Source organism: Falco rusticolus, chromosome 5, assembly GCF_015220075.1.
Source record: "Falco rusticolus isolate bFalRus1 chromosome 5, bFalRus1.pri, whole genome shotgun sequence".
Classification (NCBI taxonomy): domain Eukaryota; kingdom Metazoa; phylum Chordata; class Aves; order Falconiformes; family Falconidae; genus Falco; species Falco rusticolus.
Genome location: NC_051191.1, coordinates 54,412,233 through 54,439,610, shown reverse-complemented (window position 1 = coordinate 54,439,610; position 27,378 = coordinate 54,412,233). Strand labels below are relative to the sequence as shown.

At 43.8% G+C, this 27,378-nt stretch overlaps 2 protein-coding genes across 2 annotated transcripts in view; both read left to right on the top strand.

Moving 5' to 3' along the window:
• The window catches only part of LOC119148382 (glutamate receptor ionotropic, NMDA 2B), a 180,140-nt gene extending 178,684 nt beyond the window's left edge, over positions 1 to 1,456 (top strand). Inside the window, exons 9-10 of the mRNA XM_037388457.1 lie at positions 871 to 1,100; positions 1,418 to 1,456. Of these exons, the coding sequence (XP_037244354.1) occupies positions 871 to 1,100; positions 1,418 to 1,456 (269 nt within the window). The remainder of the gene's footprint in view (positions 1 to 870; positions 1,101 to 1,417) is intronic.
• A 9,374-nt stretch (positions 1,457 to 10,830) lies between these two features.
• Positions 10,831 to 25,617, top strand: LOC119148381 (glutamate receptor ionotropic, NMDA 2B-like). Its single transcript, XM_037388456.1, has 5 exons — positions 10,831 to 10,992; positions 17,322 to 17,482; positions 19,662 to 19,849; positions 21,631 to 21,869; positions 23,710 to 25,617. The coding sequence occupies exons 1-5, from the start codon at positions 10,831 to 10,833 to the stop codon at positions 25,615 to 25,617; spliced, it is 2,658 nt and encodes an 885-aa protein (XP_037244353.1).
• Positions 25,618 to 27,378: the final 1,761 nt, after the last annotated feature.

Below are 27,378 nucleotides of genomic sequence, written 5' to 3'. Positions count from 1 at the left end.
CAAATTTTCATTTGGGTTCCCACTAATGGAACAAGCATATGCCAGGGATATGAGACTGCTGGGAGACAAGGCAGGATTTCACAAGTTTTCAGGCCTAGTGCTTCATGAGCACACATGACTTTTGGGGTATGTGTGAGCTTCCACACTGAAAAGTGAATAAGAGGAAAATAGCAGCTTTTAAAACATTGGATCTGCTTCTGTACTGTCTGGGGCAGAACTGCTGATTTTCCCAAGATAGACCAGAATATATGTCACTGTTATGTACCTTAGACACAGAACATGGGGAGAGGGAGTTGTCATTTTCGCTGGCTTGTGTGTCTTCAGCAGACTGGGTAATTAAACCCTCTTGCAGAAGTATTTGTTAGAGCCCTGTTATTTCAGATGGTGCTCTTCCTTACACCTGCACAACTACAGTGAAGGCCATTTTTTTGCACAGGTGTATGCTGGGAGTTCAAGGACATCATCACTGTTGAACAGCTAGAAATTAGGATAGAATTTCTTTGAGCAAACTATTTTTGGTGGCAACACTTGAACCAAAGTGGAATGTTTGGGCTTTTAGATGCTCCAATCAGATTAAAAAAAAAAAAAAAAACCAAAAAACAAAACACCTTTGTATAAGGTTTCAGCAGAAATCTTTGAGACAAAATAAATATTGAAGTCTGAGGACGTTTTAAAAAAATAATTTTTCTGGTTTGCACTTTGCTGAGATATATTGTCATGAGCATAGGGAAGCACAGCTGTGGATATTCATCTCAAATGTGGGAATAGGTACTGCTTTTAACTCTGAAGTCAAGATGCATATGTGAAGAGAAATGCAGACCACTTACTCTAAGATGCTTACTGTGGGATCATGTTTCTCAATCACTCTAGAGCCAGGAGGTCCCTCTTTCACCATTGGCAAAGCTATCTGGTTGCTGTGGGGGCTGGTGTTCAACAACTCTGTGCCAGTGCAGAATCCCAAGGGTACCACTAGCAAGATCATGGTGTCAGTGTGGGCCTTCTTCGCTGTCATCTTTCTGGCCAGCTACACTGCCAACCTGGCTGCCTTCATGATCCAAGAGGAATACGTGGACCAGGTGTCTGGCTTGAGCGACAAAAAGGTAATGGATCCACCCAACCCCCCAAAGCAGCCTTTTCCACAAAGAGGCTGCTCTACCCTCTCTTTTCGTTTATTGGGAAAGAGTTCAGCATTTTGCAGTCATGCCATAGCTTTAGCCCCCAGTTTAAATAGCACAACTGCGCTTAATTGGTATTCAGTTGCATTTTTACATGCTTTAAGCATTTCGGGGATGAATTAGAAACAGAACTGAACTGTGCTTGCTTGCATGATCCCAAAGCACACCTTGATTGTCAGCAAGAAATGAATTAACGGAGCTTTGGAGACAATGTGTATAATGGCTGTAACCTGTTTTTTCAGGATGAAATAATTTATCTGTGTGGGAATGCTGGCCATTAGGCTAGCAAATATGATCTGTTAGTTTATTCTGGGGACAAGTTCTGCCCATGGGGGTAAATCAGCATGGCTTTGAGGATTTACTATTGCTTGCATTTGAAGTTATATTTTCATTTTTTTGAGGCCTTTGGAAGCTTAGCACAAGGAATTGTTTCCTGTTCAGAATGTGTTTCGCTGCCTTGTTTACATGCACTGCATTTTGTCCTCGCAGAACATTTCCTTTTACTCAGATCTAGGCACTGAAGATTTTGAGGAGATTTCTCATGCATACAGGGTAGCACTGTCTGGTTCATGAGGGTCTGAAGCTTTGTATACTGCTTTATTTTTGTTTTGTGGCAAGGTTACTCACAAGGAATTAAGTGTTGTCAGTCTCGGTTGCCCATGTTGAATTTGTTACTCAATCACTGAGGCTGCTTAAGGGATCATGCCATTGCAGGGCAACCAAATAGCAATAGGTCGTGTACATTGCTATCGGGGATAGCAGCAAGAAGAGGACTGCAAATGTCAGTTTGCTGCTGCTGAATTGGTTATAGTTACTGCCTCTTGTGTCCCCCATAACAGTCCAGAAATAAATTGTGGCCAGGCCCCCTGTGTATACTGTGTCCTGTGCAGCAGGCTAGAAATTCTGTGGTGGATTAATTTTTAAAAGGTTTTTTTTTTCCCTTTAGTTGTTTTTTCCTGGAATGAAATAGGACACAGAATAATGTAAACCATGCAAAGTACTCCTGTTATTTGTTTTAATTTCAACATCAATTTGTTTCATGCTGTCTCCATATTTTCAGTGTGCTGTGTTGAGGAGGGGGTGGAGGGGAGGATGCTTTTCTGGTAGGTGGAGGTTATTGTGGAGACTCCTTCAAAGCTGTGGACTCCCTCAGACTGAAAGACACTGTTCAAAACCAGCCAGCCCTATCAAAGTTAACATTAGTTTGTCATCATTAGGTTTTCAGCTGTCTGAGCTAAATGGGATAGTTCATACCTGTGATCTATTGTTTCAGGCTGTGCCTAGGCTCATGGAGAGAGCCAGGCTTTCATTCTCACGTTTTTCAAGATATTCTTCATACCTGCAGAGATATGTGCATGAAATATCAGTTGAAAGCGGTAACTCCTGGAGCTTCACAGAGCCTTTGGGTACAAGTTTCTGGGCCTATTTTCATCAATTTCTCTGTAGGGCCACCGGTGTGTATTGGATTGCAGTAATTTTCTTCTACTTTTCTTTGCCAACATACCTGTGTTTGCTTTTGCCGTCCTAACACATATGTGCTTTGTTTCTTGGGGAAGAGAAAGGCCATAGTACGTACTCACATCATTGTGGTGTGCCTCAAACACAGCTGCTAGTGCAAGTACAGCATTTGGGTAAAATTATGATCTACCAGAGCATTTGGAATCAGATGAAAATTGGCTGGTAAAAACTGAAGGCCAGCTGCTGCCGCTGGAGAATAAAGACAGGTGGGACTAACTCCATCCAAAAGATGTGAGTAAATAAGCTTGATCTACTGGGCTCATGGATTTCCATTTTCTGAATGTGCAGAGAGCCCTGCAGAATTTGGGAGCAGCCATTCAGGCATATGTCATGCTGCTTCAAGATGCCCTTGTTTGGGATGAATTCACTCTTCTGAATCTCCTCTTTTCCCTCTTCCAAAACCCACATACTGCTTGCAACTCACTCACCCCCGCAATCCCCCACTTGGCCGGGGTGCAAGGAGCAGCCACATCCAGGGCAGATGGAGGTGTGCTGTGCTGTACCTCCCTTTTCCTGCCTACTTAAATTAGCTGGTTAAGACTTTCAAGGGAGGCAGTCACTGACCAATGCCAGGTGGCCAAGAGGACGAACTATAGCTTCCAGTCTCTTTTATCTCCAATGTGTGATCTGGTGTCCACAGCAGAAGTGAGGCACATTAACCTCCAGGCCTTGCTACTTCAGCTGTCAAGGGCAGCTGTGTCCAGCAGAAGGAGTCGGCAGAGGATGTAATCCAAGCCAGTAGGCAAAGGGCTAGTTATTTCGAGTGATATTGTTCCTACTAGCCTAGACCTAGATATGCTTGCAAATGTCTTTGTAGCATGACAGTACCTGGGGAAGGTGTCCCCACTGGCACTGTACAGCAGCCAAAATGCCAGATGCACTCACAAAATCCATTACCGTGCCTGGCTGGGGAATGCTAGTCAAGGTCAGGTTGGCTACACCCTGCGAGAGCCACCCTGAGGGTCTCCTTGGACCCTCTTCCTTGGACTTTACCTTGAAAGACCTGTTCCAAGAGATGCCTCCAGCTGCTGACCCGCTGCTTCTCTGGAAAAGTGGGCTGAAATGCTCCAGCTGTCTAAGGACTTAGATGGTGCCTTGGCTGTGCCCCAGTACTTACTCCCTAATAACATGCAAGACAGTGACTAATGTCATATCCCTGCTGTGCTGTGTGGATGCTTAAGCAGGGCTGTCTGAGCTGGGCTGAGTTGGATACTTCTGTGCCAGAGTACTAGGTTGGACTGAGGGCAGCTGGAGGCTCCCTGTATTGAGCTTAGTGACCTCTGTCACTCTCTCTCTGAGCCAGGTGATACTCACCCTGCTGAGTGCCACCCCTCTGTGCTCAGCTGGCCCAAAATTGGTGCCAGAGCTGACACAGGAACCCAGCTCACCATGCCTGTTAATTCCCCCATGTTAACCCTTGCAGCTGCTAAATCATATGTCAAGCTGTGACTCTTAAATCTGGTGCAGCTGTGGGCAGTTTGAGGGAGGAGAGATCTGCTCCTTCCTGAGAGCAGTGTTGGCTTTGTGAGTCCTGCAGGTAAAGAGCTGCTCTGACAACTCCCTTTCAGCTCCCTGTGCTTGCAGCATGCCAAGCTGCTCTCCTCCTGCACAGATGCCAAACCAGCACCTGCTGTCTCTGCTGGTCTACCTTGTGCAGTGGAGCAGCTGGATGTGGACCTGTGGGGGCAGAGCCATTCTGGCTGGGTCAGCTCCCTGGCTGGAGCTCTGCTCGGTGGCAGCAGCGCTGGCAAGCCCAGCTGGAGCATCCTTGCACATGCCTCTGGGCTGCATCTGTCTGGGGTCCATGTAGGGGGCTGCTACGGCCCCAGCCCCTTGTGAAAACCTTGCCGGTAAGATGGCCTGTCACAGAATACTGCATGCGACTCCTGGGTCTGGATTTCATCTGACTGTAATCAGGAGATATAATCCAATTTCCATTAACAGGAGAGCTTCAGACACATTAAAGAAACAAGTGCCTGAGGTATTTCAGACTAACGAAGGCAATAAATACAGGAAAGATTATATAAAATGAACTAATGTGTGAAATAATCTAATAGCTATATGTAATTTCCATTCATGTACAGTAGTAATAGAATAAAACCAAATGTGGACAGCCAGCAGGGCATTTAAATAAAATAATTTAGAATGCAGTAGGTTAATAATAATAAAAAAAATAGTATCCATGCCTATAAATTAGTTGGAAATGCCAAAGAAGCTAATAAAGTATCAAAATGGTAATTTTGTAATTGACATAAAAGGGAGAGAAATGGATTTCTGCATGCCTGCAAATTAATACAGATTGCTGAAATTTCACACATATTTGACTGACTTGCTTTTTAAGATGTTAATGAAATGTTGAGACAAAAGTCCTGTTTGTATGCATCAGGGGTCAGCTATTTTTTTTTTTCAATAGATATGCTTTTTTTTCCAAAAAAATTAAGTTTTGGAGTTAAAACTGGCCAATATTTTTAATGTAAAGGAATGTGAGGAGAGGGCAAGAAGGCAGAATGAAATTCTGGTATTTGCCAAAGTAGCTCCTTTTAATTTACTTGAAACAAAATACTTGGTTTGATATTTCTGACATGTATTATTTTTTTTTGACTTTTCATTTTCTAAAGGCGCTACTCATAAAATTGACCTACATTAAAAAAAAAAAAGGAAAATAAAGATTTTTTTCTGTAACAAAGGAAGGGGACAGAAGGAGATAACTGGAAGACAAAACAGCACATGTTATTCTGAGGTGAATGAAACATTTCAGGTTGATATGAAGCAAAAGTTTCACTGAAAAACCTGCAGAAAAGTATCTGCTGTGTTTCTGCAGTAATAGATGCTTGGCCATGAAACTGAAAAATGAATTATTATTTCCCACATTGCACTGTGCGGCACATTAAATTTAAATTATACAAGGATCCCAGATATGCAGAACACTTAAGCATGTGCTTAACTTTGCACTCATGAGTGGCAACATTAAAGTCAATGGGCATAATAGAAGTTAAATGCTTTTCTGAACTTGCAGCTTTTGTACAACAAATATCTGTTTTGGAGAAGTCCAGGAAAAATTCAGAGCGTATCTGTCAGCTACAGATTTTCCAAGGGAAAAACAACAGGGTCAGTCTTGTACCTTGTAAGATCTGTAAGGGGAAGATTTTCTAACTGGATGGCTTGGAGGCAGTACAGAACTTCCACGGGACTGTGCATTTACTGTCAACAGATATTTGTGGTACTTCCACATGTTTCTGCATGGTACAAAATAAGTTTTATATGGTCATGTCCAGAAGCAGAAAATATGCAGTCCTTTCATCAGCAGTGTGATGTTTAATGTCAGGAGACCTTTGTGGAGATATGAGCTAGCTAGACAGAAGTTAGACCATGCTACTTCCAACTCTGTCCTCTTGTGATAAATCACAACCTTTTCCAAAATGTGTAGTCTGGTGTACCTTCCTCGACCAAACAACAAAAAAAATAAGGAAGTCCCCAAACCCCCAAACCTTATGTCGTGGGGTGGAATTAAATTTCTTTCCACTGTTCTTCTCTGGGGGGACATCCTCCTGTAAATAAATTGAACTGTGTTCAGGTTTTTTGCTTAAATATGACCTTTATATATAAACTTAGTACTACTAACTGGTGTTTAATATAACAAACATTAATTCATAGTGAAGTGTGGAAAACTCAGAGCCCTGATAATCTGAAATTTTATGCCTTATAATCTGATGATTTCTCTGGACCTCTTTGTAAATTATGTTAGTATAGTATGAACTATTTACAAATACTACATAGTGCAGTACATATCTGTGTAATTATATATTATGCTAAAGTCTTCATATTAACAAATAGCTATTAAAACAGCTACAGCATATCGTATGTTAGTAATAGATCTAACTGGTGACTTACATTTTATTGTGTACATAAATATGATCTCAGATAATTTTTTGCAGTTGTAAATGGGTACATTTATTGTATATTTAGTCATTCTGCACTCTTTGGATTGGCACAATTTTTGTGCTTTCTGAGATTCTTGGAACAAACCTCTGCGTCTGTGTGCTAAAAAGTGATTCAGTAGTTTTAAGGCTATAAATGTTTAAAGTCAGTGGGTTTTCAAGCATGCTTTTTCTCCCTCCACTTCAGTCCTAGTTTCTTTGTCATTCACCCTCTTTTTTTAAGCTCAGTGCTGCATAGTGGTGAGGAGGCTGTGATATGCTTTAGCCTTGACTCTCAGGATTCTCTCTTTTCTGTTGATTTGGAGGGATTTAATGGCAGTTAAAAACTTGTAATGGGACTCTTCAAGATTAGTGCCAGTTAAAAGTCAGTTTAGTTGGGAACTTAAGCAGGTAAGATACAAGGGAAGGGGATACTCATGAGTCAGACCATAGGCTTAATTAATCCTTGCTGGAAAAGGAGAGATGCAATCCCTAGGGCTTTGCTGGCAGCATGGATGGGAGTCACTGAAGGAGAGATGTCAGCGATGGGACTGTGGCACAATTCTTGGCTTGCAGCTTTTGCATTCCCCTTGCTGCGCCATCCTGGCTTTTCCCAGGCCTTGGCCACCACTGACCCTTCCTTTTAATCTTCCTTTTAACTAGCTCTTGGAGCTGACCCTTTGGAGGCTCTGGGCAAGTTTGGTCGCTTCCATGCTAATTGCTTGGCCGTCTGGAAAAAGCCATCTTCACAGAGTTACATAAGAGGAAAGGGAGAGGGGGAGCAAAGGATTGTCCTGCTTCTCACATCACTTTAAGTCAGTGGAGAGGCAAGCAATGAATATTTTTATGTATTATTTATATGGTGCCATAAATGTACTTGGCACTCTGGAATCAAATAAAAGACTATGGCCCTGCCACCAGGATTTGGCAGCCTAAGAGGTGAGAGCTGGACTCCTTCATCTGAATGATCAGGGCTGAATTACTAGTGGAAAGGAAACGGGAGGATGAGATCTACAAGATTAAAAAAGCCTAAACAACAGCCTGCCCCCTGCACCTCCCCCCCCTTCACTGCTTCTGCCTAGTGACTGTGACATTTGAAGTTACATATACATATATATGTCTGATAAATATTTGGCAGGTTGTATTTTCAGAGACATTTTCACTTCACCTGTTGGAAAGGAGCTCTGCTTCTCCCAGGCCTTTGGCTACTCAAGGTCAGGCTTCTCCTGAGTCTTGGTGGTCCAGAAGGCTTGCTTGGGTCTACCTGTTCCAGTGCACTAGTACTCACAAGGGAATGATACGATTTTCCTTCCTGCGCTATCATGCACTTGCAGATGGGAGGCAGCTTTCTGCAGTAAGCCAAAGGAAGACATTATTTCCCACCTCTGGGATGGTGCTGGGATGCCCCAGCTGCCCTGCCTCAAGTGCCCTGCTTTTTGCTTTGCCTCCCTGCCTACAGGGGTGCCTAAGAAGTTGCACTAATGCGATGACTAGTATTTTCTAATTACTTGAATGAATATTCTGGCCCCAGTGAAGTCTTTGGGAGGTTTGTCAGACGTGTGCAGCATCTCACCCTACTGCCCAGTGGCTGGTATCCACATACAAGGTGCTGAAGCAGGTTGGCTACTATTAGTGTTCTGAAGACAGGAGGCTCTGAGCTGCCTTTTTTAGTGAAAATGGATGAAAAATAGAATTGCTCCTCCACCAAACTATATCTTCTGAATTTCTCAGTGTTTCGTGATTTGTTAACTACCTGCTTCATGTGCAAAAAAAGTAGATTTCAAACTCCTCAGTACTCAGCTGCCACTTCTTCTCTCAAGTTCTTTTTCATCAGTTAATTTTCTCCCTCTGAATGAACATCTACACTGCTAATGATATTAACATGAGTGTACTAACTGGCGTCTTTGTGCCTCACTAATTTCTGTTTTCTGCTTGCCTGGGATTATTCAGTAGGTGCCTTTTGCCCCAATGAAGCTGACTTCCCAGGATGGAATACATGGCATGATTTGATACTGAGATAAACAGATGATCTCCATCCTCTACATGCATGCAAGCAAAAGTTGAATGCGCTGTAGCTAAGATCGCATAGCTCAATTGCAATAGATATACTGTATTCATCTGATACCACACCTACTAATACGAGGGCTGTGCAAGGAGCTTTTGTCTCTGACTGGTGAAGCTCAGTGATTCCACTGCAGACATTATTCTCTGATCAAGTTTGAGAGACAACCTAGCAGTGTGACTGACTTGAACCTAATAGCCTGCCAAATGTGTCCCAAGGAAGTTTCAAAGCTTTAGTGTTACCTTTTGGGTGGAGAAGCTGCACTGAGTCCATAATGCTTACATATTTGGCAGGCCCAGAAGACACCTGGTTTGTTCGTGGTGGCTGGAATCTTTCCACATGTGATGGTCTCATCCTGGAGTGGCCCACAGGCCTGGTGTATCCATAACGCCTGGGTCAGCAGAAAGGCAGTGTGGTCCCAGCATGCACATGTAGGTCTGGCTATGGAAGATGTGGGACCCCTGAAATGCCATCTGTCTGGGGCAATGCTGTGCTGCTTAAGGTTTTCGGTTTTCTGCTCTGTGCAGAAGTGGCACAGAGCAGTTTGCACATAGCAATCCAGCTTGCAAAGAGGCTGCACAGCCCTACTGTGTGCATTGCTCTGGCAGTAACTGCATGTGATGGCAGCTTCTTCCACCAATTGGATCTCTGCTTTAATCTGTTATTTTACAAGGGCAACTATTTTTGAAGTTGCTATATTTGAACTTCTTTCTTTTGCTTTCACCTCCCCCCCCCTCACCTCTGCATTGTCACTAGGTTGCTCTGTTCCCTTCCCTGACCCACACATGTCCCTGTTTCACCACCAGACATACATAGATATTTTTCTTGTTTGTGGGTCTGACCCACCCTACATTTTCCTTTAAAAGTGACTTTAATCTAATTCTTTGCCAACTTTACTGCAGTCAGCTGCACTAACTGATAACTCCTTTCTCAGACTTATCTAGAGGAATTCATGGGTGAAAGCAGTATGCAAAGCAAGACCAGAGAATTTGAAACATCACTGGGTATTGAATAATAAGATTAACCACAAAGTCAAAGTCTGAGAGAGCACAAGGTATTTTTATGCTCCTCCAGAACTGACTTTATATTGGATTTGATGTTGTTCATTACCCACCCCCAACCCCCTCTTTTTTTTTTTATTTTATTGTTAAATAAAGCAAGCAATGTATTGTTTGACTGGTGAAGACAAGAAACTAGGTTTTTGCCACTGCAATCTTAGGGCTGATCTCTGTGACTGGGCCCAACAATCAGGAAGAATCGATGTGGTGACTCCATTCTGAGCTGTGAAGAGTCCCAGCCACTGCTGGGGAGGGGGAGGATGATGTTATGAAAGAATACAGAAGAAGAGAGGAAATTTGAACTAGGGTAAAAGGAGGGTCTGAAAACCTGTAGTCACTTAGAAATGGTATGAGTTCCACTTTGGAAGAAAAAAATGTCTGAAATGTCAAAACTAGGTGCTGGTGCAGAGGGGAGAAAGATGCTTTAGGAATGAAGCTTGAGAAGTATTTGTACAAGAGATTCATGAGTAATAGAGGAATGACAAGCACAGTCTCTTTAGTCTTCTCTCCTCACAGATTATTGTATCAGTGCTATGATTTAGATTTGCAGCACGATTTTCTACCTGTACTGTTGGGCTGGCATGCCTCTAGCTGGGATGCTATTGTAGCAATGTAAAAATGCCCTGAACCAACATACCAATAAAGCAGGCTGTACACTGGGAATCTGTAGTGCACTTCCTCTACCAGAACCAGTGATGAGGCACAGTGGTGTGGATGTGCCTATGTGCATAATCAAGCTGGATGAAGAAAAGAATACAGTAAAAGCCCTAAGACAGTGCTGGGAGTGACAATTGACATTCCTGAAACAAACTGGTCACCACCTGAATGCAAATCAGGACAGAGTTACAGCTTTGAAGAACTTGCAAGACTAAAGGACAGAGGGGAAAAAGATATAACATAGGCACTGAGGAAAGTAATAATGAGCATTACTCTCACTAGCAATGTTTTTATTGTCTTGCTGAAGGCTTTTTTAATGTGTTGTTCTCTCAGCATCTTGGGGTCCTGATCAGATTGTTCTTGGTATGGTAGAAAGCATGTCTACAAACCAAAGGCAAGTCAAGGAAGGACCTACTGGATACAGCCAAAGGACAGCAGCAAGAATGGTTACAGGTTTAGATAATACAGCTTGCAAAGAAAGACCGAGGAAACTGGGCCTCTTTATCCCCAATGCAATAACACGGAGAAGCAACAGCTTGGCGGTCTTCAAAAACATAAAATGCACTTTCAGAGAAGAAGAAACTATTCTGATTCCCATGTCCATGGTGAAGATAACAAATTATTGTAGTTGGATTGCAACAGGAAGGCTTTAGTTCAGACACTTGGAGGAACTTTCCAATAGTAAAGCCCTGGTCTTGATTATTCAGGGAATGGGGGGGATCTCTAGCACCTGGCATCTTCCACAGCCGTCTGAATGAAGAGCTGTCAGGAACAGTGATGTCTAGCAGACACCCACCAGGGAGAGAGGGGCAGAGCAGATATCTTACTGGGGCCAGATCCAGGTTTATGATTCTGTGGCATAGTTCATGGTGCAACTTGGGGACAAAAATGGCATAATTTTTGGTGGTATGAAAAGGACAAGCCTCTTCTCTTTGAAAGCTATCTATTAGCTGTGAAGGAGTTAATTTCCTGGATGAAGCAGAGGATACAAAAGCAAGGCAACTAGGGCAAGCCATGTTGCTATGGACATGTGTAGTCTATCAAGGCTTAAGTGTAGGGATAGAACTACCTCAGAGTTAGACCTGAAAACCACTGATCTGCTCTACAATTTTTTACAAGTTCTGGATGAAGTTTCTGTGCAAACAGCCTGACTGGATTCTCAGGCAATGAAGGAAGGTGCAAGCTGGCTGTAGTGACATGCAATTGAATCAGAGCAAGAGGGGATAATCAAAGATGTTTGGGCAATGCAGAGAGGTTGTGCTAAAATTGTGCACCTGAGCATGGACTTCACTTTTCTAGCCTGATATCACTAAATCTTACATTGCAGCTCACTCATAGATGCCATCTTTTTTAGAGATATTTGGCCCGTGCCGCAACAGCTATCTGTGGGTTGTATGGTTGCCAAAGAGCAGGCAGAGTGCTGCTTATAGGTGCCTACGCGAAAGGTTGTGACTGATGCCCTAATGGGCAAGTTCAAGAGAGTGGTGGGCACTTTGGGCTGTCTGCTACCCACAGCAGCTGGCTTCCTGTGCTTTTGGTGGGAGAAACTGTCCTGAGGGCCAAATGGTCCAGTGGCTAGATTCAGCTGTACAAATGTAGATGTCTAGAGCCAATTTAGGTGCACTAGTATATCGAAGATACTTGGGTGGCTGGCAAATCTGACACAGGGCCTAGGAGACAACTGTTGCCAGGGTGAAATTCCCTCAGCATCTCAACTTGACACTTAACACTTGGGCAAATGAATTGAACCCAGAGTATCTAACATGGTCTTAAGCTTTTTTTGGACTTGCAGCTAACAGAGGAGCTGTACATGTGGACTTTATTTTGGTGGGTCAGGACTGTGGCGCTTCCTGCGATAGAAAATTTAAACTGAGTGTCTGGGCCTTACAAAGTGAAAGGAGCCCTCCCAGAGAATCTGTGTAAGGGTAAGGTACTACACATGTACACACGTACACACACACACACCAAGTTTTGCCAGCTCATTATGTTATCCAGCAGGGGATTATTTTTTTAAAAGCAATGTAAAAGTAGATTGACTGATAAAAGAGCCTTTTTGTTGTGAGAGCTTGCTGAGCTTGGGAAACCGCTTTCAATGCTACTGGCAAACACTTTACAGTGTAAACAGGGCCTACATCAGGCAGATAAATAAGTGCAGATGTGCTTTTCTGCAGGAACCATTTGGTGATAGACAATATATTGAAAAAAAAAATCTCATCAAATTAATTGTGGCCAATTAGACACAACCCCTTCCCTCATCCCTGAATCCCCTCCAACAGCAACTGCCTGAATGGGAAGAGCTCCTATCACCTGTTTCATTATGCAGATTGATATTCGAACATCTGAGAACAATGCTGCTTTCTGCACGGCAGGGCTCCAAATTGCTAATGAAACAGCTCTGCCAGACAAGTCACTTAAACCCTCTCTTGCTGCTGCTGCTGACAGCTCTCATGGTGAGTTGCAGGGGGGAGTGGGAAAGGGTCTCTCCACTCTGAATGTGCTAATAGCTTCCAGCCTGTGTGTTTATCGCTCTCCAGAGCAGGAAGATTTCTGCTGTCTGATTCTGAGAGGTTACTTTCCCAAAGCCATGGTCTGATTTCAACCTAATGTTTCTTGATTTTAATTTGTGAAGTAAGGGGTTGAAGAAGTGGGCAGCCGCTGGGCTCTGAGCACAGACATCTCATGTCCCAAAGCTACCCCAGCCCTTCAGGCATGCTTCTTGGTGTTTGCTTCTACCCCCATCTCTAGCATCCACCTCCTCCCTACATTTGATGTGAAGCCAGCTCCGTAAGGGATTTCTTTCATGGGTGAGAGCATGTCACATCACTTTGGGTACAAGGGGACCTTCTCATGGCTGAAGCCCCATGGTGAGCAAGTATGACACCGCAGATGGGCTACACCTCTGCCCAGGGCTCTTTGGGTGCTGGGTTGTAGCCATGCACTGTGGGTTCCCTCCCAGGCACCCCTCGAGTTAGGCAGAGCTGGGCAGCAGGAGAGGGATCCTGATGCAGGGAAATGTGAGATGGGCCTGCTGCAAGTGCGGACCCTGTACAGCCCTGTTTGTGGCTCGGCTCCCTGTGACTTTGCAGCTGGGTTTGCTCAGCAACCGGTGCAGTTGTTAATCTTCCCTTCCCCTGTTATCACCATACATTTTGCCAAAGCCTCACAAGGCTCCTCTTGGCACATGCTTGGGGTAGAGTAGTGACTTGGGGCTCTGACAGGAGAAACATTTACATGAAATGGTGGGACAGTTCTCTCATTAATCTAAATTTTGACCATTTCTGTCAATATCTGTGGTTAATTACTTTGTCGATATTTACTGAGGCATCGAGATTATCTTTGTGCAGGCTGCCTCCATGTAATGGCCCCTGCACTGTGCCTCAGCTCCTGCCACATGTCTCTCAGACTCCTTCTAGACAAGCCTGCCAGAGTGCCTTGTTCCCCTGAGACTGACAATTCTGATCCAGGACCAGTCTTCCAGCATTTGGCAAAAGCCAAACAACTGCCTTTCCTTACTGAACTCTTTGTCTGTTCTGGTTTTGGCTGGGATAGAGTTAATTTTCTTCCTCATAGCTAGTACAGTGCTGTGTTTTGGATTGAATATGAAAATAATGTTGATAGCACACTGATGGTTTAGTTGTTGCTTACTCTGAACCAAGGACTTTTCAGTTTCCCATGCTCTACCAGTGAGCAGGTGCACAAGAAGCCAGGAGGGAGCCTGGCAGGGACAGCTGGCCTGAACTAGCCAAGGGGATATTCCATACCATAGAATGTCATGCTTGGTATATACACTGGGGAATGTTGGCCAGGAGGGGCTGATCACTGCTCAGGGACTGGCTGGGCATTGGTCAGCAGGCAGTGAGTAATTGTATTGTGCATCACTTGTCTTTCTTGGGTTTTATTCCTTTCTCTCTTTTCCATTATTGTTGTTGTTGTTGTTATTAATATTTACTTTATTTCAATTATTAAACTGTTCTTAGCTCAACCCACAGGTTTTACCTTTTCCCAATTCTCCTCCCCATCCCACAGGGCAGGGGGGAGTGAGCAAGTGGCTTTGGGGTACTTAGTTGCTGGCTGGGGTTAAACATGACAGTGTCAATTAACTTTGCTTCTTATAGATCTTGTCCAGTTTCTCCACGCATGTTCCTCCACCACGTTGCCAGGAGAGGACACACTCTCCCCATCTGTCCCATATATTTTCTGGGAAGGCTTGTATGTCTTCTTGTTCCTTCAGTATGAACTGTGTAGGACAGAAGTGAGCTCATAAAGGTGCAGCTGGTTTTGGCTCTGGAGAGCTCTTTAGGTATCCCTTCATCCCTGGACTGAGCTATGCTCATATACTGCCAAGTAACAAACACAGGGGGGTTTCAGATGCCATCTCCTGTAAGAAGGCTGTGTCTGTGTACCCCTGTTATTTCTAAAATGTGGAGAAGTTAGCTGCTTATCTCTGGCTCCAGCTTTGCAAACACCAAACCAGGTGGCTGGGGATGCATGTTCCTCTTAGGCATTCAATCTAAGGATCTCTGGTGTGAGTCCCTTATGGATCCTTTCAGACTGTTTCTCATCTTGTTGTCCACCAGACTGTGGTTGAAGTGTGTGCACATGTGGGTGTGTGGAGAACAATTTGCATTTACAGATCTGTTCTGACTGAGGAATGAGCAGGGGGTAAGGGATGATGAGTGAATGTGCAGTATGTGGTTTTGTAGAAGGCATCAGCCTGGCTTCCTTCTCTAGAAACATGCTCCTCCAGTTGCTGAAAACAATAATTTCCTTCTGGAGGAATGTTTTCATTTATTTGTTGATTTCTCAGGAGGTTAAAAATTCAATTAATAAAATAAAATAAAAATTAAATATGGAACCTTTTATCTCTGACTGCTAAGATGGTCCCTTGAACACAGTGGGGACAGTAGATAGTTCAGAGGTGGGTGGTTATCACAGCGCTGCTTAACTCTGTAATCCTTCTTGCTCTGGTTCATAGGTGCAGTGATGGAAGCAGACAAAATTAGAAATTGTGTCACTGCAAATGGAGAGTGGAAGTGTAAAATAGACATTGGATGGGTCTTTTTTTCTCTTAACACTCTTTGGGCCCAGAGAGGGTCTCATAGCTGCTGCTTCTCCAAAGGACATGCTGAAGCTGAGGTCACACCGATGCTGGTCAGGCCTGCTGCTGTTTGCTCTGCTAACTTTACTCTGTTGGAGGGTTCTATTGGGGATGGAGGGTGCCTCGGCCTCAAGGCTGGGAAAACAAGCTGTCCACTTTGCAGACTCCTGTGATGGGTCCCCTAAGTTGCTGCTACAGTCAGCTTGGAGAAAAAGCATAATTTTAGCATGTTGCAGTGATCTTTCTCCCATTAAAGTTTTCTTTCATTACAGGTTTTGATAGCTATGAGTTTGTCTTCCTCCCTAGGGTGTGTGACGGGGTTCTAAGAGCCACCTTACTGCTTGTTTCATCCTGTGTGAAACCTCTTCTTTTTGGTGATGTGCTAACCTGTGTTTCAAAAAACAGGCCTGCTGTTTTCTATTGGCTTAAAGCAGTAGAACGTGTTCTCTCTCACACACTCATGTGTGCACATACAAGGCAGCCCATCTCACCATCCAAACTGGAGAGATGTTTTCTTGCACAGCTGGATGTGTTGACTAGTATGTAGAAACGGGTGATGTAAACGGTGTATTCACCCATCCACAGACAGAACTCCTGGTTGGCCTTATTGCTGAGATGATGTGAATGAGATACACTGCTTTAGTGGCTTTGGCCTCCTCAGCTGAGTTGACCGGGTTCCAAACTGGCTTTGAGCAGAACTCAAGAACAAGGCTCATCTGCATATTTTTTAAGCTATAGCTGTAGACTGCAGCCACATTTCTACTATAGAAGGTCGCAGTATATGACTGCATATGTTCATGTACAGGTGAACTGTTGCTGTTAAATGGGTTTGGTTTGATGGTTAGCATGTTCTTAGCATGCTTCTCGGGATCATCCAAATAAACAGTCACAGGTGGGAGTCAAGAATTAACACCAGGCAAGCTACTGCTTGATAAATCGAGAGAGGAGGAAGCTTCTCTCCATTTAACCTACTTTTGCACCTTTTTCTTTACTGCTTATTCAGTTCCTGGCTTACAATTCCGTGCTCCTTCCTGTCTGCTAGTTCTAGGGGTTTTAAGCAGTCTCGATAATTTACAGTCTAAATTTTACTGCTCATAAAACACCAGAGAGCATTGATTATGACTTGAGTTAAGCAAGTGGCATATAAAATCTCACAGCCTTTCAGCCGTAGGGGAATGTTATGATGAATGTATTTCTTGGGAGCAGCAAAAGGTTTGGAGTATTCTGCCAGCTCTGTTCAGGGCATCAAATGTTACTAGTGACTTGAGCCACTAACAGCATTTCATTTGGGACATTTGCCCAAAAGTTTGAAAGGTGATCATTCCTTTGGTGAAGTCGGTGTGAGGTGTTCTGAGAGGCATCTCTCACCATTAATTACTTTTCCACTTCAGACAGAATCAGGAAGTGCAAAGACATCCACAGAGCTGAAAAAGATACTTCTTAGAAAATAAATGACACTTTGTAGATAAAATGCACATAGATTTTATTGAAAATCTTCTCTTGATTGTGTTCCAAAGCTGCCGTTACATTTTCCCTTCCCTTTTTCCTTTTTCTTTTTATCTATCCTCCTGTTAATCTTTGATCACTGGCTATTTTTTGCACTTAATCCAGAGGGGACAGAAAGACCACATTGCTCAGATTCACTTCTTGGTTCTTAGGTACTAACAGGAGATGTTTGTGTTTGAAAACGGTGAAATATAGTATCTTCTCAGTATTATTTTCTACATGATAGTAAAATAAAATCAGAACTATCTTCTGAGGAGAACGTGTTCTTCCATTCAGATGACTGCTTCTTGCTGAAAGATTGTGAGAAATGTTCTTTTTCTGTCTCTCCAGTTCCAGAAACCCAATGACTTCTCACCTCCTTTCCGCTTCGGGACAGTTCCCAATGGCAGCACAGAAAGGAACATTCGCAACAACTACCCTGAAATGCACAGCTACATGGTGAAATTCAATCAGAGGGGGGTGGATGATGCACTGTTCTCACTGAAGACTGGGTAAGGCTTTCTTTCATGCTTGCTCACCACAGAAACTTTCTTTGCATGTTTGTCTGAAAAATTTTTTGTAGGGTTTGGAAAATGAGCCTCCATTATCGTTCCATGATTAAGACCACAAACAGCACAAGAGAATAATTCTGTGGTTCTCTTAGCTAGGTTTTTCTATTGACATCTGTATAAGAGTTTCTGGTTTTGCTGTGTTTATAAGACTATTTAAGAGAAAGAGGATCTTCCATATCCTTGTGTATGCTAGCCTTGTGTATATTAGTATGTATTAGTGTATATTAGTCCTTGCTTCATCAAGGTGTTTCATGCTGATGGGTCCTTATGCATACGCAGGAAAAGCTCACAGACCTCTGTAGACAAAGTTTTTTTTTCAGAGCATTTATACTGTCACCTCGAAATTCCTTTGTTTTCCCTTTGTTGCTGTTGTTTCTGGTTATAAAAGATTACGTTAATCAGGAAGCTGAAACAATCCTTGCCAGACCAATCCCACCCCAGTGTATCACCAGCTAATATACTGTTATGGAAGGCGTGCTTGAAGCAAATAGTTTGGAAGTAGCCCTTCTCTCTGGAATGTTTTAGTGTCAAGGACTGAAAAAAATGTTTGAATAATAAAGAAGTATATAAAATGGGAGCATTTATTTGGGTAATTTGGGAAATGTGGGAAAAATCATTAGCAAAATGTATGTTTGAACAGCTCATCCTATTTTAATATCAGTGAATCTGCAGAGGAGCTAACTTAAAACACCATATTGCAAGCTTTTGTCCTTTATCTTCCCAGGTAAAGACCTTGCCCCAGAGCTGACCATTTTGATTGTCATAGCCCAGGCCCAGTGAAAAAAAAACACGCTTGCTTACACTCCTATTGCATCCTTACGAGAAAGTTCATTCCAAAGCACGAATGAAGATGTTCAGCCAATTTAATTACTAGATTGACTGAATATTCCTAAACCTGATTGCCAGGTTCAAAGGCACACAGCCCATTATAAATGATTGTACCATTGTTGGATGGTATCCTGGGAAGGTACGTTTGCCAGGATAGTCATAATCCAGGAAATAAATATGCTCTGTCCTGGAAATATATGGATGAAATAGAGCTCATCACTTGTGGTAGATGTCATCCTGGCTTCAAATCCACCCTTGGACAGACTTCCCCACAGATACACACTTGAACTGAGATAATCACCGTACTGGAAATACATGTGCAGGAGGTGGATTGAAAAGATAGCGTGGGTGTGAGAATGTGCAAGGTGGAAGGTCTTCAGTCTTTTATCGGAAAGTGCTTCTTTTCAGATCTAGTGGGAAGATTTACTCATCCGCTGTCTTTGGTTATGTGGAAGATGCAGCCCCCTGAGACTGTCCCCCACATCCAAATCAATTTGTTGCATTGAGAGGAAGGCTTTCATTAGTCTGTTGTGCTGTCTACCCATCCCAGCCAATAATGGAGATTTCTCTGTGTTGAAAAAGATTTTTTCTTCTGGTTTTCCTCTAAGCACTCTTTACCAAAGAGCTACTCAGCATGGTAAACCATGAAACTGCTGTCATGTCCCCTTGAACACTGGGAAAGATCCAGTAGTGCTTTTCACAGTAACTGAGGTGTTAAACACGACGCCCTGACTATATTAATTTGAAAACAATTGCATTTTGCTCAGCTAAGTCATGCCAGCAGTTTGAATTTGAGATATTTTCCTTACTTCAGCCCCTACTTTACTATCTAATATTGATACGTTGGCAGTGTTGGCTTAACAGTCAGACTCCATAATGATCTTAAAGGTCTTTTCCAACCTAAACGATTCTATGATTTTATAAAGCATCTTTAGATTCCTTTGAGAAGAAAGTCAGTACAGAAATACAGGCTATTCTTAGGACTATAGATCCCCTTGACTTCCTCTTCATTCATCTTTATCTTGCAGTATGTTTGTATTCCAAATTTTCTTTCAGATCAGAAATTATGATTATCAAAGAGTCAGAAAGAAATAGTTCTCATTTATAATCTAACTTTACCTATAAACAGGTTCTAGGCTCAGATTTTAGTTAACTGATAAAGGTGAAGGTGCAACCTATTGTCTGTCTGAAGGAAGTTTGTTTCTGCCTTAATTACCCAAGAACACCATTGAACTTATACAGATTCTGTCTTTTCTGTACTATACCCCTCTTGTTTCTTGCACCTGTGCAGGAAGTTGGATGCTTTCATTTATGATGCAGCAGTGCTAAACTACATGGCTGGCAGAGATGAAGGCTGCAAGCTGGTGACGATTGGGAGTGGGAAAGTGTTTGCTTCCACTGGCTATGGCATTGCCATCCAAAAGGACTCAGGCTGGAAGCGCCAGGTGGATCTTGCCATTCTACAGCTTTTTGGAGATGGTAAGTGACAAGAAAAAGAGGAGTTGGGGTTTTCCTAAGAAATTCCAAGTTTTGCATGTATGAAATAGAAGTTCCTGGCATTGGCATGTCAGATTTCAGTTGAGAACAGGAAATTATTAAGAAGGGTTCATTAGAGACATTACACCAAAAATGTAAGGGTGTCACTTGTTTTATGTTGTTGATGCAGGGTAGAAGTATCATCAAAGGCAATGTCAAAAGCACTAAAGGTTTCATAGGACCAGCTCACGTGTGTTTGAAAAATATCTTGTGCGAAGAATGTCTTGTAAAAACAAGATTTCTGTTGTGAACTTGCACTACCTTTGAGGTTTTGCTATGACCAAACCCACTAATTACACTGGACTTTCTGTGGTCATCACATGTGTTAGAGTTCTAGCCAGGATCAAGTCATGCAGAGTTTACAGACTTAAAGAATAAATATTTATGTATGAAAAAGTTAACACAGATTTCCCAAAACATAAAAAAAAACCCCCAAGGAAACACTTGAGACTCAGAAACATATTTGGAAGTGAGTTTTTAATCAGAACATTATAGTTACCTAGTTCAATATTAGCCTTCACAGAGAAATTGCTATTATTAAAAAAATTATTCATGGGATAAGGGATTCCTTTTTAGAAAATATTTTCCTGGCTTTCCCTTTCCATTCCATATTATATCTTGCTGTGCCCTTTTTCTGAATACATAAAATTCACAGGCTATTTTATTTATAAGTATTTCTTTTTATCTGAAATCTGAAAATAACATATGGTATAAGAAATATGAAAAGAACGTAGCTCTGACATACTTCAGCAGAAAATTGGCCACCTGATGGATAGGGCGTTCTGTCATCTAAACAGCCTAATATGTATTATTTCAGAAAGAAACGTAAGTTCTCCATAAAGTTTTAAAGACTGTGCTATAGCACCACATAAATATACAGATTTTTTCCTCCTTGTCATTGGATTGGAAGTTGAAAAAGTGAAAAACTAGATTTCCTAACAACATGAAAAGAATTGCCAACCTGCAAAATTAGTTTGTTTCTGAATATCTCAGTGTATGTCTCTGTGTGTGTGTGTGAGAGTGTTTATCTCTCTCCCTCCTCATGAAAATAATATAATGGGAGTAAGTGGGGTATGAAATTAGACTACAGAACATTTGTTCTGCACTGATACAGATTAGTAATATTTTTGATTGGTCAAAGGGCTTGGAAGTGTTGAATTTGAACAAAATTGAAGGGAAGAAAACCATGTAAAAATGCACAAATATTTTGGGAGTATTGCACCTAGTTTTAATGAGCTATGGATATGATGGGAACAAATTCAAAATCATTTAAAAAAATGAACATTTTGAATTTTGAATTGGAAACATACAATGTTTTTATTTAGAGGTGATTAATTTTTGTCTACCAGTATCAGTCACTGATTTTCCCCTTCATTGACCTAATATGAAAGTGGAAATTTCTGAGGCCAAGTTTTCAGTCATCTGGTGGATAACTTTTTCAGGATCTCACTGTAGACATTTGGCAAATGTGATAGCTGTGTCCTGTGGTACGGGTTTTGTGGCTGTGGAAAAATACTGTTGCCTTCCCTGTGACAAATTGCACTTGCCCCTATCAGAAGGGCAGTCAGGGTATTTCATGGATGTAATAGAAGTGGAAAAAAAGCATGGCCACTGGAAATGACCTTAGATCAGCTTCTTGCTTTCAGTCTGCCCTGGCTTGAGTTCTTTAACCATTGCAGAGCTGTCTATCTAACCTGTTTCTTTCCTTCTTTCTGTCTTTCTAGGGGAGATGGAGGAGCTGGAAGCACTGTGGCTCACTGGGATTTGTCACAATGAGAAGAACGAGGTTATGAGCAGCCAGCTGGATATAGATAACATGGCAGGTGTCTTCTACATGCTGGGAGCAGCCATGGCTCTCAGTCTCATCACCTTCATCTGTGAGCATCTCTTCTACTGGCAATTCCGCCACTGCTTCATGGGCGTCTGCTCTGGCAAGCCCGGTGTAGTCTTCTCCATCAGCAGGGTGAGTGTCATTGGCTAGTGGGGATGAACAGAGGCTTTATTCAGACAGTCCTAGGTACTGGAGAAGGGGAAATCCACCAAGACTGTCTAACACACAGCATAGAGTAGTGGTCTGCACGATAAAGGCTGGTGTCTTTTCACCATTAATGTTGCAAGAACATCTGATGGTTTTCTGTGACACCTTTGGTTTCTGCTGGATTATGGTCATGTAAATGAAAATTTACCATGGAAATGAAAATGCAGTATAAAGAGAAGTAAAGTGTAACTGTCTGCTCCTCCAAAGTGAGTTGCAAGAAGGCCAGATTTGGGGAGAGTAAGTCAAGTAACGGTGGATAACATGGTTAGAAATTCAGGAGTTTTTCATTGTCCTCTGTATTCCAGCTTTTCACTTGACCTTATGTTAACTAAAAGTGTGCTGTTATGGACAGTCATAAGTCCCTAACCAAAAGCCATACCCTAAACCATGCAGAAATCCTTCCAGAGAGGATGACCGCATAAACTTAGCAATTGCTTTATGCACATCTGCCTTAGGGTATAATATTTACATTTAAAGCAGGTTCTAGTCATTTCTGAGTCATCTTTCTGATATTATTGTAACAGTATTCCATTTGGAGGTTTTTTATCTTCTTTTAAGCCACTGGTCCCTTCCCCTGATCCATTCTGAAGTGAGGTCAAATCTCAGCATTTTTTACTTCAGTGTCCAACGTAACAGAATTAACTTTGATTATGAAAGGAGTATATAATTGTCACATATCATATCGTTGAAGAGAAATGACAAAGCCTTTTGAAGGCAGGGGCACAGCCTCTCTTCTATATTGTTAATTTCTAACCTGGTTTATTCTGGAGATGCAGTGCGGAATTGTGGTTGGTGATCCTCAGCTAGGGTTATGTTAGACCTGGACCAGGTTGGTGAAAAGTATGAAAAGTGTTAATCATCTTCTAGCTGCTGAGAAACCATGGTAACATGATGTGATGGTGTTCATTTTACAATTGACATTATTAAGCAGGCGCCATTCAGCAGGCCAGGGAATGAACGAGCCCCTTTCCTTCTGCTCCTAGGGGTAGCCCTCGCAAACAGTCTGTGTCATGGATGAAATGAGCTAGTGGAGAATGTGAAGGAACCAAGCACTTCTGCTGGCTGATTTGAGGTTGAATAGAGGACTTTACGCTTTCATCTGGGATGTCAATTTGGAGGCTGTTATCACTGTTAAATTTAACAGCATGCAATTAAAAATTCTATTGTACCTCACTCAACCAGATGCAAAAGACCTAAATACCTATTCGGCAGTCTTGCTCTTTCTCTGTTTCCCTTTCTAATCTGTACTGGTGATTAATGTAACTCGGTTTATGACAAATGAAGCTGTTCCCTTTTTAAGATAGCTCCTGTCTTGTTGATTCACTGATGTCCAGATGAATTTCAAGGGCCAAAACAGACTTTCTTCCTCTCATCCACACAGAATCATCTGTCTTGATGCTTTTCTTCCCAAGGATATTATTGTCCCCATTAGCAATTCTGTTACACCTACTAGATCTGAGTAACTCTTAGAGATGCAAACAGGTATTCCTGCATCCTACAGATATAACATGAGGCAAAGCAGAGGAAGAGGAATGAGGGGGAAGGAAATGTGTGACAGGTGAGAAAGAGGGGCAAAACAGCAAGGGTTTGTAGGGCAGGTCTGATTTAATTTGATTTGATTGTACATCATGATGGAAGGCTGACAGGCCTTCTGTCCTAGAGGAACATGCTACTGCTGCACAGGGTGCTTCCTGGCTTCCAGGCCAGGTCCTCTTTCATGTATTCTTTGCAGGACCACTCACCTTCCTGCTTTTTCTAATTTCAGGGTATCTACAGCTGCATCCATGGCGTGGCCATCGAGGAACGCCAGTCAGCTATGAACTCCCCCACGGCGACTATGAACAACACCCATTCCAACATCCTCCGCCTGCTTCGGACAGCCAAGAACATGGCCAACCTGTCAGGGGTCAATGGCTCACCACAGAGTGCCCTGGACTTTATCCGCCGTGAGTCATCGGTCTATGATATCTCTGAGCACCGCCGTAGCTTCACTCACTCAGACTGCAAGTCCTACAACAACCCCCCCTGTGAGGAGAACCTCTTTAGTGATTATATTAGTGAGGTGGAAAGGACCTTTGGCAACCTCCAGCTGAAGGACAGCAATGTGTATCAGGACCACTACCACCACCACCACCGCCCTCACAGCATTGGCAGCACCAGCTCCATCGACGGGCTTTATGATTGTGACAATCCACCCTTCAATGCCCAGTCACGGTCCATTGGGAAGAAACCCTTGGACCTGGGGTTACCCCCTGCCAAGCACAGCCAGTTGGGTGACCTTTATGGCAAGTTCTCCTTCAAGAGTGACCGCTATGGGGGCAGTGGGGCCCACGACGACCTGATCCGCTCAGATGTCTCTGACATTTCCACTCACACGGTCACCTATGGCAACATTGAAGGCAATGCAGCCAAGCGGCGGAAGCAGCAGTACAAGGACAGCCTGAAGAAGCGCCCGGCTTCCGCCAAGTCCCGGAGGGAGTTTGATGAGATAGAGCTGGCCTACCGCCGGCGTCCGCCCCGCTCACCCGACCACAAGCGCTACTTCAGGGACAAGGAAGGGCTACGGGACTTCTACCTAGACCAGTTTCGGGCAAAAGAGAACTCACCGCACTGGGAACATGTGGATCTGACGGATATCTACAAAGAACGGGGAGATGATTTTAAGCGTGACACAGGAGGAGGTGGAGGTGGATCCTGCACCAACAGGGCCCACCACAAGCACAGCTCAGGCGAGTTTGGTGGAGGCAACGAGCACAAGCATGGCGTTGTGAGTGGGGTCCCAGCACCGTGGGAGAAGAACCTGACCAATCTAGACTGGGAGGACCGGCCTGGGGCTAATTTCTGCCGTGGTTGCCCTTCTAAGCTGCACAACTACACGCCATCAGTGGTGGGGCAGAACTCCACCCGCCAGGCCTGCATCCGCTGTGAGGCCTGCAAGAAAGCAGGCAACTTGTATGACATCAGTGAGGACAACTCTCTCCAAGAGCTGGATCAGCCACCTGCCCCCGTGCCCATGGCCACCAGCGCCACTTCCTCCTCCAAATATCCTCAGAGCCCTTCCAATTCTGCCTCCAAGGTACAGAAGAAGAACCGCAACAAGCTCCGCCGGCAGCACTCCTATGACACTTTTGTGGACCTGCAGAAGGATGACTCAGCCCTGGCCCCCCGCAGCGTCAGCCTCAAGGACAAGGGCCGCTTTTTGGAGGGTAGCCCCTACGCCCACATGTTTGAGATGCCAGCCAGTGAGACCACCTTTGCCAACAACAAGTCCTCAGTGCCCGCCACCAGCTACCACCACCACAACAACCCCGGCAGCAGCGGGGGCTACATGCTCAGCAAGTCGCTCTACCCCGACCGGGTCACCCAAAACCCTTTCATCCCCACTTTTGGGGATGACCAATGCTTGCTCCACGGCAGCAAATCTTATTTCTTCAGGCAGCCTGTGGTGGCAGGAGGGCCCAAAGCCAGGCCAGACTTCCGAGCCATTGTCACCACCAACAAGCCGGTGGTCTCAGCCCTTCACGGGGCTGTGCCAGCCCGTTTCCAGAAGGACATCTGTATAGGGAACCAGTCCAACCCCTGTGTGCCTAACAACAAAAACCCCAGGGCTTTCAATGGCTCCAGCAACGGGCATGTTTATGAGAAACTCTCCAGTATTGAGTCTGACGTTTGAGTGAGAGGGGAAGAACGCGGGGAGGGACTGGGGGTGTATGTGGAGTGTGGGAGGGTGGGGTGGGATCAATCCCGTTGGCTACTCTCCTGGGTCATCCTTAGTTAGTGGGATACTGGAGTTCTGAGTAGTGCAGCACTGGTGACAAGTGCCACCTCTTTGGTTTCCCCTCTTCCTCCTCCTCTTTCCCACCCCTCCCCTTTTATCTTTTTTCCATGTTCTCGCTCCTTCCATTCTCCTCCATTCCTGGCCATTGCACTTTACAGTGACGTTGGAGTTGGATATCCTTGCTCGTGATTTCAGGAAGTGGAGAAAAAGGCAGGGAAGGGGTGGGTTGAGGGAGAGTGGCAGTGACTCTACTGTTTCACTTTTGCTGGCTCCTGGCAGAGAAAGGCATGTGCACACACACATGGCAGGAGAAGACAGCAGAAGCAGTGTAATGGACATGCAGGAAAATACGCTTGCTCAGGCAACTCTTCCTAAAACTGCCTAGCAAAGAGTAGTGTTTGAAGATGTGGAGAAAGGGAAGGGGGAATAACACAACTAACTTGACGATGCACTTATATGTTAGTTATACTGAGGTTCTCGTTACATTATTTTGTGAAGACTATGGGGGTTTAGGGCTGAAATATATATATATATATTTGCGTATATGCTGAGAGATTTTATGCTAAAATTTTGGATTGTCTGCTGGGGGTTGTGGGGGGAGGGAGAGAAGGCTTGTCTGCAGGTCTGGCTAATGGTTTCACTATGGCTATTACAGCCATTGAATCTGTGGCAGACCAGTGGAAGAGATGGAAAGGAAGCAGGGTCTGAGTTTGGGAAAGCAGCCCTGGAGTCAGGGAGGCTTGCTGGGATCTCTGACAGAGGATGCTGGTTTGCACTGAAATGAGAGGAGTTTGGGGGAAGGGGCACAGGGTTGGTTCATTAGCTGTGAATTGCTTACTAATTGTGACATACTTCAAGGGTGGGAGCAGTGTGTAGTATGGGTTAGCCTATATGCGAGTATATACAATAACTTTATACTTGAAATATCTGTGGAGAAAGCAAAATGAACCCACAATCCTATAAAGTGTCTGGAAACAGACACAGTGGAACAGAACTAAAGAATAAGAAAAAGTGGGGAGTTTTGTCACTGTCACTTCAGGGGACAACAAGCCTGTTTTGGCATCTCCTTTCAGCAAGGAGGGCAGGGGAAAAAGGGTTTTTGTCCTTCTGTCCTCCCTACCCTTGGCCAGCAGGTTGGAACAAACAGAATAGGGTGTCCTCTGCCAATGGTGGCATGGTGCTGGAGAGGAAAAAAAATGCCTTGAAAGGGTGTGTGTGGTGGTGGTGGTTCTGGTGGACTGTTTCAATGCCTCCTTGCACGTGTGGAAATGGGAGGAGTGTGTATGCACCCATGGGAAACACATATGTATATTTACTATTGAATGTACAGGGGAAGTACACAGCTTGTCTTCCTGGGAAAGGGTGTGCTTGAATAAATGCCAGAGAGCACAGAAACATGTGCTGAGGGCTGAAGACAAGAATGTGCAAGGCTGAGATGTGTGTGTACATGTACGTGTGCCTCTGTGTGCAAGAGAGATTGATACTAGCACAGGTGCAAAGCTGGAATAGCCTAGGGTTTCCCATCCCTGCAGTTGTAGTGACAGCTTTCCTGGTGCAACTAGTATCGATAAAAGTGGGGTGTTTTTTTCCATTGTCTCATTTTAGATGCAAGTTAAACTAAAGTGAAGGGAGCAATGGTAGAAGTGAGAAGCTTTC

What these genes read in the sequence shown, in the direction of transcription:
- LOC119148381 (XM_037388456.1), top strand. Translation starts at nt 10,831, where the DNA reads ATGGTTACAGGTTTAGATAATACAGCTTGCAAAGAAAGACCGAGGAAA. An exon ending in TTCTGATTCCCATGTCCATG is followed by an intron (nt 10,993 to 17,321) that starts GTGAAGATAACA and finishes CTGTCTCTCCAG; the next exon opens with TTCCAGAAACCCAATGACTT. An exon ending in TAGTCTTCTCCATCAGCAGG is followed by an intron (nt 21,870 to 23,709) that starts GTGAGTGTCATT and finishes TTCTAATTTCAG; the next exon opens with GGTATCTACAGCTGCATCCA.